The sequence below is a fragment of the Juglans regia genome, chromosome 13, assembly GCF_001411555.2.
Source record: "Juglans regia cultivar Chandler chromosome 13, Walnut 2.0, whole genome shotgun sequence".
Lineage (NCBI taxonomy): Eukaryota > Viridiplantae > Streptophyta > Magnoliopsida > Fagales > Juglandaceae > Juglans > Juglans regia.
The window spans coordinates 33,369,937-33,384,749 of NC_049913.1; the positions used below are offsets into that span (position 1 = coordinate 33,369,937).

General features: G+C 29.1%; 1 protein-coding gene across 2 annotated transcripts; it reads right to left on the reverse strand.

Moving 5' to 3' along the window:
* Positions 1–1,180: 1,180 nt before the first annotated feature.
* On the reverse strand, positions 1,181–4,510 carry LOC109003337 (CYP enzymes assisting alcohol dehydrogenase-like). Of its 2 annotated transcripts, none has more exons than XM_018981432.2 (7): positions 4,273–4,509; positions 4,003–4,145; positions 3,893–3,930; positions 2,965–3,370; positions 2,643–2,888; positions 2,397–2,555; positions 1,181–1,500 (listed from the first exon to the last, which is right to left on the reverse strand). In XM_018981432.2, the coding sequence occupies exons 1-7, from the start codon at positions 4,310–4,312 to the stop codon at positions 1,390–1,392; spliced, it is 1,143 nt and encodes a 380-aa protein (XP_018836977.2). In that variant the 5' UTR covers positions 4,313–4,509; the 3' UTR covers positions 1,181–1,389. The 2 variants fall into 2 exon arrangements, 1 of the variants encoding a protein (XP_018836977.2); XR_004797926.1 differs by having other exon boundaries at positions 1,389–1,500; positions 2,397–2,524; positions 4,273–4,510.
* Between the last annotated feature and the right edge of the window lie 10,303 nt (positions 4,511–14,813).

The following is a 14,813-nucleotide window of genomic DNA, read 5'->3' on the forward strand; positions in this document are numbered from 1 at the left end:
AATATGTTGACATATTCTTATAAAAAAAGAACAATGACAAGTTCTTTCTTGTCTAATAACCACTTGTAAGGCAAAATTTCAATTAGAGCTCAACTTCAAATTCTCAATACTTTTGCCATTAATTATGGGCAGTCCTGAAAGTGGAATGAAAGAAAGATAGTAATATAATATATAAATAAATAATATTATTTATAGTTATAAATTATGTAATTTTCTTGTACTATTTTTAAAAAATAATAGAGTTTATTATTAAAAAAATTAATTTTTTCAAATAAATTTTATATTTTTCTTTTTAAGAATCATGTGATACTTACCTAATTTATAACTGTAAATATCATTTCATTTCATTATATAGCTTAAATGAACCCTTGGCCAAAAACTAGCAAACTTGTGGAAACTAGCTAGCAGAAATCTACTGCACTGCACGTGATAAAAGAGGTGAAATAAAGTGGTTTTGGAAATGGAATAAAATAATTAAACAAATCATGTCAGCTACTGTTTTCTACTTAGAATTCAAAATGGGAACCTTAGATCCACTCGAATTGTAAAAGTTGAGTTGGTTCCGACCCATTCACCTGCCAAATAATTTAATAAAGAAATACTAGTCTTTTCACTAGGACTCCCGTAATTTTATTTTATTTTTTTATTTAATAATTAAAAAAGTATTTTTTAATAATATTATAAATTTTTAAAAATATATTTAAAAGTATTAAAAAAATATATGTGAAATAAAAACAAGAAAAAAAAAACCATAGATGAAATGCACCATTAGAAGTCCCATAGGGAGCTCTCAATGGTGACTGTAGAGCCACCTAATACTCATCGCAAAAATTTTTCCAGTGATTTAATTAGGTCATTGGAATAGATCTCGTCATTAGCGGCGATTTATTAAATTTTAGCGACGACTATAATTCACCGCAAAAAATATTTTCGACGATTTAATAGGCAAATCGAATGGGTATTTGCAGAGTTTAATTCGGAATTTGCGGCAAAAAGAAATCGTCGAGAAAGATAACCTTTTAATAACTACTTTTGGCTTCCATTGGGGTAGATCAAAAGAGGAGAGATAATACCAGCGAACATGCAGCGATGTGGAAATCGCTGAGAAAAGTCCATGACGACGATTTATAGGACTTTTCCCAGTGAAAATAATCACTGAGAAAAGTGACTTCCCTTGTAGTGATGGCTAAAGTTTGGATAAGTTGTGCATTTCTGTCTCCCCAAACAAAAATTAGATACTCCGATCCGAAGCACATAATTCATAAGGTTATCATAAAAACATGTGTTTTTAACCTGTTTGGTACCGAGAAATCCTTTATTATCATATGCTAGTCATTAGCATGCTAGCCAATATGCATCTTGAACGTTAATATAGCTAGATAAGATCACTCAAAGCTTGATAAGAATCTTCACACAGTCCGGGTGCTTCATTAGGTCAAATGCTTTATCAGCATCTTCTAGTGAAATTTCGTGACTCAAAAGTTCACCAAGTTGGAATTCCTGCCGATCGAATATATAGAACAAAGCAGCATTGATTCAGATGTTGATAGAATTCTTAAGCACGATTAATATATATTGTTGTTTAATTTTAACACATTTCATACCCAATAGAATAAGGAAATTTCAAATTTGAAAGCATAAATCAGTACTGTTTATTGCTACCAAAGTGTGAAGATGATAATAAGTAACGCCACTCTTAGATACTTGACTAGCTGCTATATATATTGATTGTTGGGTTTTTCGTGTGAGCATGGTTCTGTTTTATGGTGGCTCGATTTAATGATCCGATCTGATAAAAATTCATTGTGTTTTTTTGGTGGATTTTCAATGAGGCTTTGTCCATGAAACACAGGCTTGTTTCGATAGGCCAAAGTCGAATTAGGGTTTCTCCACACACAAACACATATTGTATATTTGTAAGGCCGCTCTTTGTACTACCGCACTATTTATTGACTTTTAAAAGAATAAAATTATTTGCAGCTTCGTGAACATAATCACATTACCGAACCACATATACAATCTTTACACAATTCAAAATTGGGAAAAATCTTAATATATGTGATGAAGTGACATTATCACATTGGTTAGTTATTAAATTGCTTGTGAAGTAGTTGTATATATATATATATATGAGTAATTCTACATACAACCGTGAAGTGCGTAACTGCCGCGTAATCGCTTTGAAAAAGAGTGGGGTCCACTATTAAAAAATTAATTTTTTTCATGTGGGTCCCATGTTTTATTCATTTTTTTCAAAACGATTACGCGACGGTTACGCAATTCACGGTTGTAAGTATATTTTCTCTATATATATATATGATTATTCATACCGACATAAATTTTATAAGGAAAATAATATATATTTATAGCAATTTCTTTAAATATAAAAAACTCACCTTATTTTTGCATTTTTCGATTAGAACAGGTAGGTCAGTTTGGGGTTTGAGCCCTCCAAAAACGGAACCCTTCAAGGTTCCACCAAGCAATAAGGGTAGGGAACTGACCTCCACTGTTGGATGATTTCCTGCACCAATTATTATTGCTTGTCCTTTTCCCTTATGACCAAAGTAATTATTTTGATTAAGAATTATTTATAAAATTAATTAGCATTTGTAACATAAAATATAGATCAGATCATATACCATTTTTGTGGCAAGGAGAGCTTGATTGAGCAAGTGTGGAGCTCCTGTGCACTCAAAGCAATAATCCACACCAATTCCACCAGTCAATTCCTTGACCAGCTGGGAAATAGATTTCTGATCATTTTCCTCATCAGTAGGGTTTATAAAGTGAGTCATTCCAAATGCTTCTCCTTTTTTACGTTTCTTCTCATTCTTGTCAATGCCAATTATCCTTACTGCCCCTTGTTTTCTTGCTCCCTCCATGGCCTGCAATACTTTACACGACATATTAGATTTGAAAATGGAAATCCAGAAAATTAAAATTCTAAGAAATTATACATACCCCTAATCCAACAGCACCAAGACCAAGAACAGCAACACTCGATCCTTGTTCAACCCCAGCTTCCTTCCAAGCAGCCCCAAATCCAGTTGAAAACCCACAGGAGAGAAAACTAGCATGAGGCAGATCAATTATGCTGGGATCAATCTTGAGGACGTAGATAGCATCAGCAACCATGTACTCAGACCACGTAGAGCAAGAAAAGGCTTGGTACAGCCTCTGGCCTCTTACAGACATTCTCGAAGTTCCATCAGGCATAAGACCACTCAAGGGTAGTGGGTATTTTAGGCACAAGTTTGTCTTTCCTGACACACAATACTCACAGTCTTGGCACTGGGCCATGAAGGTTGGAATGACAAAATCTCCTGCTTTGACATCTGTTACTTCCTCACCCACACTCTCTACCACACTGCAATCACATAGTTTACTTTATTTTTAGTAAGGGTTGGTACTATAAGAAAGATGAGTATTTATGATAGATTATTTATGATGAAAATGATTATTTTACGATGAAAATACTTATTTAATTAGCAGTAAATAATCATTTTAACAGAAAATAATTAGTTATAAATAAACAATTGAGCTGATCTTTAGTATAAATCTACCTACTAATTTGCAAACATTTTTTTATTGGCACACCAACCACATCCTTGTACAATCAGGGCACAACATTTGAGATTTATGTGAAAAAAAAAATCAATTTCTTTTTGTATAGTGAATTGACCTATTTTAAAGAGACTGTACGAAACTTACAGACTATTCTTTATCTAACTTTACTTCTACAATAGAAATAGCATTCAAAGTAGCTAACATTGTGCAATGACTTTTTCCTACTAAAAAAGGAAAATGGTCGATCGTTTCTACAATCAATAGTACTACTTCGACACAAGTACTGGAGAAGATGGAGACAATACAAATTAGGAGAGCTTACCCGACACCTTCATGTCCTAAAACTCGAGGGAAAGCAGGCTGCAGAACAGGAAGGAAAAATGTCAAACCCTCTGTCTAAAGACTCAGAATTATTAAGGGAAGGATACGCACAGCTGGAAAGCCCTTTGTGTATAACAAGTCTGTGTGACAAACACTGGCATACAGGATTTTGACGCGAACTTCAGATGATTTTGGAGGCTCTATTTGTATCTCTTCCACTTTCAACGCTTCCCCAATTCCCCAACACACCACAGCTTTCACCACCAATTCGAAAAAAAATAAATATCATATTATGAGATAAATTATTATACCCATCATGTATATAATGATCTTCTCTTCTGCAACTTCATATGTAAAAGTGAAATAAAAATAGGGGCATACCTTTGCATGTTATGACCTTTGAGTCGCTCAGCTTCGACATCTTCTCCAGCAATTTATAATATCAGATTTTATCAAAAAGAATTCAGTTTTCTATATATCTCTGTCTTTCTCTAACATGAGTACTGCCTGCGTTTGGATTTGTGAGTTCCTTGCGCCTCTGGTTCCTGATCCTCAAATAGTGTCTTCCAATAAGTAACATAAAAGAAAAGTAGATATCCACTGTTCAGTACTCTTTAATAAAATATAGCTAGGACCCATGTGCACACCAAAATCAAGATCGTGGAAACCAAAGAGGCTGCGTTTAATTGAATCTAATATTTAAATATTTAATTTTTAAATTATTAAATTTATATTAATTTAAAATTTTTTTACATATAAGATTTATAATTTTTTTCAATTTAACACATCTTTATATATGAGGTCCATAATTTTTTTAACTTCTCATAAAAAATATTAAACTCATTTTAACATCTAAATATACTTTAAACTCAGTTTAAATAGGTCTCACACATAATTCTATCTACTACTTAACTCACTATTATTTATAAAAAATTAACTCTAATTTATAATAAAATTAATTATAATTATAATTTAATATACTACATCAAGTTATGTTAATTTCTATTTTTATTTTTATAAAATATTTTTATAGTTAAAGTATTTTTTTAAATATCTATACCTATTTAGTTCAATCCAAGTTTTCGTACGACCATTGAAAAATTAAATAATTTTGAAATAAATAAAAGTAAAACGTCACTGGATAAAATTGATTAATTATAGAGAGAAAATAAGAAAACTTATCTCGTATCTGGCCATGTGCGCATCTTATCCACCTATTTTTTAAGGGGAAATTTCTAATAAAAAATATTCAATGAAGATAAGTCAAGTCCTTGTACGCGACGAAGAACATTATAATATGTATAAACGAACAGAATTAATGAAAGCTCTCACGGCTGAAGACAAAACTCATATTTTTCTAATATTTTTATGGAAAAAAATTTTTCATCAACACTATTATTCATTATTTTATATCTCACATTTTATAAAAAATACTCATATATCTTAAGAAAAATACTCTCATACTCTATAAAAAATTATAAGTATAAGATGTGTAATGTAAATAATTAATCATTTATAACAAAACTCATTTTTACGTGAATCTTTTGAGCTAGCTAGTTACCTTCTCTTTTGTTTAAGTTTTACCTTTTCTTTTCTTTTTTTTCTTTTTTTTTTCAAGCAATTTTTACGCCAATCTAGCTAATTGTTTAGGTGGCTAGGTTTAGGTAGGACTAGATACGTACAATGGAACAAAAAAAAAAAATAGATGAATAATGATAGAGTTACTATCTTACTATTATCTATTTACTACTTTTTTATATTTAATTTTTTTTTAATTTTTTTATTTTACTTAATGATTAAATAAGTATATTAGTAAATATATATTTTTTTTAATTTTTTCTTAATGATTAAGGATATTAAAAAAATATTTAAAAGAAAATGATAAAAAAATAAAAAAACTTAAAATACATTTTGGTAGTAGATGGATAGTAATAAGATAGTAAGCCTATCACTACCCAAAATAAAATAGCACTATAACTACCGAAAAAATATCTTGAAAGTGTATTTATAGGTGCATTTTATTTTATTTTTATGTATATTTTAATCATTATAAATATTTAAAAAAAAATAAAAAAATTATACTATTATTAAAAAATACTTCTTTAATTATTTAATAAAAAAATTAGTTCGGGACACACTTTCCGGACCCAACTTGGGTGGATTTAGCATTTCTGAAAAAATAAGACGAGTTATGTCCACAAATAAAAGGTATCAATTATTTGCATCCTTTCTTTCACTAAAAAGGGAGAGGCAAGCGTATCTCCCAAGTACTAGAGCCCTTTCCTGCCTTCACTTTTCAGTCCGGACCTTTGAGGTGAATCGAAAGCAGTTCTTATATGAACATGGAAGCAAGATTCTTATGGCTTGAAAAATGAATTTTTGGAATTTTTAATAATAATCAATTTGTTTTCTTGCTAGCTAGGAAACTAATAATAATAATTTTAATGATCAATTACCTCTCCTAATTAATGCCTAGCTAGGATTGGCAAGTGCTATGAAACAGGCCGCTATTTATCTAATGGTGGTGCTAGAGTCACCATTGACTAATGAGATAAAATGAGATATTTTTAGATGCGTTAAATAAAATATTATTTTTTAATATTATTATTATTTTAAAATTTGAAAAAGTTAAATTATTTATTATATTTTGTGTAAAAATTTAAAAAAAATTGTAATGATGAGATAAAATGAGATGGTTTCTCTATCCAAACAAGTCCTATGTACATGTTTGGGATTGTGGTGAAAAATATAGCTTATAACTGTAAGGCTTATAGTTTATAACTTTGAGTAATAAGATCTAGTATTAAAAATTTATTTACGATTTGGTAACAATATATTTAAAACACTTTCAAATACATTACGTTTATTTGGAAACAAATTTAAAAATTGTTTTAGGTAAAAATGACGATTATTTGAATTTTTAAAAATTATGATCATATCCTTCAAAGTTTGAAAGTTGTAATTATTGAAAAATTATATAAGTATTTTCGTCCATTAAAAGTCTTTTTAAAATTCAAATTACATTGCACATTATCCGAAAAAGCACGTTAGAAGAAGATGTTTCTCCTCTAATTACGCCCAAACTACTATGCGGTGTTATAGTATAATTCAGTGTATTTATCCACAAGAAGTCGAAAGAAACGCTACAAGAACGCAAATTTAAAGGAAAATATCAATTGACAATATGAGAGGAATCTGAAAAGTATTTTAAAATCTACGTAAAACATGTAATTAAAATGAGATTAGAACACAGATAAAAGTGTAAATAAAGCTTCGAGCTTCCATCAACTGGATCCAATACTTTAATTTTTTTCAATCTAATTTATACACACGATTAGGAATTATAACACAAAATTTTTAATTAGAAGATATGACAATATACTCATCCAATTTCTCAAATTAACTCTAGAATTATAGATCAATATATTCCTCATCTACAAACTACAGTCTTCATGTATAAAAAAGAATATCAAATCATAACAAGATTTAATATAATTATCTTAAATTTATAATATCAAAAATAAATAAAACATTCAATCCTATAATCTTAATTAATAAAAATTTAATCTGTAAATTAAAATATAATTAAAACATTTTCACTAATTAATTTTTACTTTAAATTTTACCTAAGCTTTAGTACTCTACAAGAATAATCCTCTCTTGTAAAAGTTTTCACATGTTGAAGAGTCCTTGTCGAAGTTAGTCGGTTAAAAAATCTACTTGGTTGAAAAGTGGTTGAAAGTGAAGAGACAAGTCCTGTTTGAAATGTCTTGCTCCCCTCCATCCACCTACCAGGGGTCCAGGAGGCTTTCAATATCCTATATTTGAAATGTTTTATATGAAAAGTTATCCATCTAAAATTACGTTTAGATGTTGAATTGAGTTAAGTTAAAATAATTAAATATTATTAGAATATAATTTTTTAATATTATTATTATTTTAAAATTTTAAAAAATTAAATTATTTATTATATTTTATATTAAAATTTTAAAAAATTATAATAATAAATACTCTGAGAATTCTTGATCCCTTCCGTCCATATTTTTATCTTTTTAGAAGTGTACGCCAATCTACCAACCCCCCATTTTCAATAATGCATTTCTTGAAAAGTCCTTTCATCCTTAATTTGCATTCCGGCCTTTAAATTCTAGAGGCTATCAATGGCTCTGCATATTTCTTTTAATGAGTTTTGGCTCTCTTTTTTTATGGATTTTAAAATTAAAAATAAAAAATATATATTTAAAAATATCTCTAAATAAATAAAACCTAAATTTAGGAATAAGAATTAATTCTTATAATTTCTATTTATATTTTAGCATTATAATCTAATAATAGGATATTTAAAATATACTTTTGTACACTCATCATCCTTAAACGTACTTTTTAACTTATTTGAGATTAAAATTATTTAATACGTAACACTCAAACAACCTTATTTTCTATCAAATGGTTTTTAAGGCCATTTAAATACTTTTTAAGACTCTTACTGTAATCCCAAACAGGCCCTAATACTCTGTACCGAATTCAGCTGTGTAAAAAATATTCTTTTTTAAGAGCATTTTTTATGTATATTTTTTAAATACAAAAAATATAAAACATAATACTAGAATATAAACAAACGCAAATCCTAAAAAAAAAGGTACACTTTTTTTATAAAAGGGTGCTAAATCTTTCTTGGTGGATCAATATCTCTCAAATTTTTGTCTAAATTTTAAGAATTAAAACAAGAAAGATCTAAACAAATAAAGTAAATTATGCAAAATTTAGCGTATATCTCCTATATTTTAAAAGCGCATATCCTCATATGAACAGTAAGATGAATAGTAATGAATAATATTTTCTTTGAACACTTTTTATTTCGCATATATCCCTATGTAACTTATTATTATTACAATTGTACCATTTTAGGTCTTCAATTTTACCAAAAAGTACATAAATAGCTTACTATAATTATAAAAATTGCCATTAAAAATCCTTTGCCGTGTAGTATCTTCCAAGAGTAATTCTACATACAACCTTAAATTGTGTAAACGTGACGTAATCGTTTTGAAAAAGAGTGGAGTCCACTATTAAAAATTAATATTTTCATGTGGGTCTTATGTTTTATTCACTTTTTTCAAAACAATTACGCAACGGTTGCACAATTCACAGTTGCAAATATATTTTCTCATTTTCTAAAGATTTTGAACTATTTTAGTATATTGACAAAAAATGACCTTGACTTTTTTAAATGGGTTGGCGTGCATGCAGTATGACATAGTCACATAAGCTCATACGTGTATATATATATATATATATATATATATATACTAGGCAGGCACAATTGTTTTTAAAAAATGTTAGTCTTCCTGCTGCCTCCATCTATAATTTTTTTTTATATTTATTTTAATTTGGTAATTAAATAAATATTTTTTAATGATGTTGTCTATTTTTTAAAAAAATATTGAAAAACACATGAAATACACTAGCGGGAGCCCTCAACAAAGCAACGGTGGTTGTAGAGCCACTCTTTTTTTTGTTTTTTTTTAAATTGCAGCCAGTGAATAGTATGTCTTGTTAGGAATAACGCTAACTATGTTATCATGTATGCATTTATGGAGAAGAGTCCAAATTAAATTAGAAAAAGCTAGCTAGCATATAATTATGTATATCATGTTGTGACGATCAAATCGCGCAGCTAGCTAGCTAGCATTCATGTAATTGCTGAATGAAACCAAATTATTTATTTCATATTGCATTATTACTTGATCTCTATCTTATTTACATTTTTATCATTTCTACCATGCCCTGTAGATCGCCATTTGTAGTGTCAATCAGTTTATTAATCTAACCTATACTACACGACTAACTAATCTTATTTCTATCCGACTCTTTTATTGAACAAACAAATTTAGATTCGTCGACTTTTAGTTACTACATATCGTACGACATTATATTCATGTTGCCATGCATATATTGGACAATTATATTTTATTGTAACTTCAACATGCATTCTTATTATTATTATTATTATTATTATGTTGCTTATAAATTTGATAATATTTATGTAAAAAATTGCGTTTATAAACTTGGTGATTTTAAATATGCAACTCTCATGAACTTGTCAATTGAATGGTGATTTTGTATGTTGACCCATTTATATAAATAACGGTATTTTTAATTAGGTGTTGTTCAGAATCTGCTTTAAAAAAGTTTTTATTTAATTAATGAATTGTTACTATTGTATACTTTTACAAAGAGATTTTATTTTTGTATAGATTTTTTTCCCCTCCAACCGGATGCTACGTACAATGGGCATACATGCGTTGCACGTAACCTCCTTATTAGTTTAGAATACATATAAAAAATGGCTCTCTCTCTCTCTCTCTCTCTCTCTCTCTCTCTCTCTCTCTCCGTGCATGCGTATCAATATTCATGTCGGTCTCAGCCAAACTAGTTGGAAAGGAGTTATTATGTCGTAAATGATATTTGCATTCATAAAAAAGTGAGTAAATATAAAATCACAAGAAAAAAATTAATTTTTTAATAATGGACTTTATTTTTTTCAAAATGATTAAGCAATATTTACGCACTCCATGATTATATATAGCATTACTCTTTATTATTAAGTAGGAGATTGAATGTATGACGTTATTCTATAATTATTCAGAAACCGAGCCGCGAAACTGTGGTGGAACCGTGGCTGATGTGGCCAATATATTTAAAAAAAAAAAAAGAATAAACGAAACAGGAAGGAAGGAAAGTTGATTTCGGACGAAGCTTGACTTGGTGCTCCCAAATAGAAAAATGTTTTAATAAAAAAGGATTTCGTTTCACAAATAGAGAAATTAAGAGCGATGTTACTCTGCCGCCTAAGTAGCACCGCTCCAAGTGATCGCTAGGCCAAATTTGTCTTTTTTATTTTTTTTCATATTTTTTTATCATTTTAAAATATTTTTAAAAAATATAAAAAAAAATATCAATACATTAATAATCACTTCCTTAATTATTAAGTAAAGAAAAAAATTAGAAAGAAAATAAAATACATGAAGTGTCAAAATGACGGGGCAAGTTGAGTGGGCAAAGTAGCATTTTCCAAAAATTAATCATTGCCTTGCAAATTGCTTTATTTTTGTTGCAATAAACATCTCTTTTTGGGGTTGTTTTTACATAAGATGATAAGTAGATGGTGGTTGGGATTCCATATCCCAGAGTGGGTCCTGTATAAAAGTAATAGCTCATTTGTAAAAATAGATTTGGATGCTAATACGAATCCGGAGATGGGGTGTGCTTTCTTTATTTTCTGTGATTCTGATCATCAATTCCTTTCCATTATTTTCACAAACAGCAAGACGAAGCTTGATTTCAGACCAAGGGTGCTGAAATTCTATCAGACCACGCTTGCGGTTTTAGCCACAACCCACCTGCTATTTTCCCTACAAAATCTGAGAATTGCAGATTCTGTCTCTGTTTGCTGCTCCATATCCAGTTTTTTAATTTTCTTTTTATTTTTCTCTTGCTTCACTTTTCTAGGTTCTTTTGTTTGGTCTTTGAGCGCGTTTTTCTTTGGGGTTTACCTGTTTAAGTATGGGACGTTGAAGAAAACAACAACAATTCTCTGCTCATGATCATAAAGGAGTGGAGAGAAGTAAGAGAACAACAACAACAACAAACTATGCTCGATTCGTGCAAAGGGAATTTCATATCTGAGTGCTTGGGAAGATGAAGAGATGACAAAGAGGCTTGATGTAGAGCTTTGTTGGTTTTTGGTTTCGTAGATTTCAGATGTGGGTGGAGAAGAAGAAAGGGGCTTTGTTGGGTTCTAGGAGAAGACGAAGACTTTTATGGCTTCATGGAGATGGGGTCTTCTTGGGTCTAACTAGATAAGAAGAAACTGTGCATTTTGACAAGTTGAATGGAATGTGGTCGTTTCATTTTGGCCACGTTGGATGTAGTTCCTAGCGGCTTCTCTAGCCGGTTACAAATAGCATTTTTCATAATAATATTATTCACTGTTTTGTCTTTATAAGCGGCTAAAAAGGACTCCTCTATAGAATTCATGTGTACGTGCATTTATAATAATTTATTGCACCTGAGTTATTTACAGGAAAATACACATCATATATATTTTAACCAATCTCAATATCGGGGATTTTTTTAGTTTAAGATTGTGGCTTCAAAATATGGAAAATATTATTATGTCTCCTAGCTAGTTTATACCATTCACTTTGCCCTATTTCAAAAGTAGAGAGAATTTAAAATTTTAGTCTTCATCTTTTTGTGTTTTTAAATACTATTTTATTTTAAATATAAATTTTTTTAATAAACCACGTGTTACCATATATAGGTTTTTAGAAATAACCAAAATTTTGAATTCCATTCCGGTTGAAATACTGGAACAAAATATTCGGTGCCGGTATGTTTCGGTATACCGTTTCAAGATAGTCGATATATATATATAAATTACATTTTAAAATAATATCAATACAAGTCTTAAAAATATACGTATTTAAAAAACTCAATAATATTTTTGAATTGTAATTAGTTCTCAATCACACTGCTAAAAAAATCAATATAAAAAAAAAAACTGCTAAAAAATATCAAATATCTTCATAAAAAAAAAACACAGTGTATATACACTTGCATGGGCCTCTTCTAACAATCCGTTATTTCTGATTACCTATAAAAGATCATCAACAAATAACTAATTAAAATATAACCTACAATATCGTACTTCATTTTTTTTCCAAGAAAAAAGTGTTTGAGTCAAAATTTCCAAAATTTATAAGACGTACGTGAATGATATGGTAGGGTAAACAGATGATGTGAGTGAACAGCATGACAACGACATCAATTATATGATGATGAAACCGTGCATCTAATTTATTTTGGCACTTTTATATATTTTTATTTATTTATTTTTAAAAGTCTACAGAAGAATTTCTACCACATGAATTGGACGACGGATGACATGAATATCTATTTTCTGAGCACAAACAAAATTTCCAAATATAATTGATTGCATATAATGGTCCCCTCAGAATTCAAAAAACTATGTTGTCACCATCTTGCCAAATAGACTTCTTGCCAAATACATCTTCCTCTATATTTTTAAAGTAGAATAATTGTCTCTAAAAAACATTTCATCCATTAAAATAATTTTTCAAATGACTAAAATTTATCGACCACCAAAAATTTGATTACGACAGATGGATGATGTGATTGCAGAGCATGAAAACATGTAGAAGGGTTTAGACTACATAAAGCTTGTTTTTCCAAATAATTGACCTTAGGTACGTTACACTACACAAATTGGGTCAATCCAATTAAATTTGAGTAAGCTTTTGTGTAGATTTGGATTCTCTTAAAATATGACCACTTTTTTAGACAATGTATTATACCATTGTATTTTTGCGTTTTGAAATATGCTTATACACATGTTGGATTTATTTCAACAAAATAAATCTAAAAGTATTTATTATATAAATAATATGTTGGCATATTCTTATATAAAAAAGAACAATGACAGGTTCTTTCTTGCCTAAATAACAACTTCTAAGGCAAAATTTCAAATGGAGCTCAACTTCAAATTCTCAATACTTTTGCCTTTAATTATGGACAGTCCTGAAAGTGGAATTAAAGAAAGATAATAGTATAATATATAAATGAATAATATTATATACAGTCATAAATTATATAATCATCTTGCACTACTTTTAAAAAAGAGTGAGATTTATTATTAAAAAATTATTATTTTTATATAGATATCGTATTTACTATTTTATTTTAAAGAAGCGCGCGACATTTATCTAACTCATGATTGTAAATATCATTTCTCTTCGTTATATAGGTTGAATGAACCCTTGGCCAAAAACTAGCATATTTGTGGAAACTAGCTAGCAGAAATCTACTGTACTGTACGTGATAAAAGAGGTGAAATGAAATGGTTTTGGAAATGGAACAAAGTAATTAAATAAATCATGTATGCTACTGTTTTCTACTTAGAATTCAAAATGGGAACCATAGATCCAATCCAATTGTAAAAGTTGAGCGGGTTCCGGCCCATTCACCATCCAAATAATTTAATAAGGAAATGCTAGTCTTTCTGCTAGGCCTCCCATTGGATTATTTTATTTTATTTTATTACTTAATAATTAAGAAATTATTTTTTAATAATATTGTAAATTTTTTTAAAATATATTTAAAATAATTAAAAAATATATGTGAAATAAAAAAATAAAAAAACATAGATGAAATGCACTATCGGGAGCCCCAGACACAACAAAAAAAGGTAAGAATTGCCGGCATTGATATTATCGGTGGTTGTTTATGTGCCGGTAAAAATATATTATTCCCGGCACTTATTGTTTACGCCGGTAAATAATTGAATTTTCCGGCATTTATATTGTTACGCCGGTAATAATATCTAGTTTTGGCGGCATTTAAAAAAATACTGAAAATATATCAATTTTACGCCAGTAAATTAGCTGTTTCCCGGAGTTTATATTTTTACGCCGGTAATAATATATAGCTTGGCTGCATTAAAAAAAATGCTGAAAAGTGATCAAATTTACACCGGTAAATTATTGAGTTTTCTGACGTTTATATTGTTACGTCGGAAATAATATATAGCTTTCACGGCGTTTAACAAAATACCGACAATTGATCAACTTTAAGCCGGTAAATTATTAAATTTTTCGGCATTTATATTATTTAAAAAAATGCCTACAATTGATCAATTTTACGCCTGTAAATTAGTAGTGTTTCAGCGTTTTATCGGCGTAACAATATAAAAAAATATTCCAACAATTGATCAACAGACTTCAATAATAATTTTTCTTTATAAAACACTAATTGTTCATTCAAAGAATTGGTCATGAACCAAACTAGTAAAATGCATCTTACTAAGAATCACAACTTCCAAAAAGAGTAGTAAAATTAAT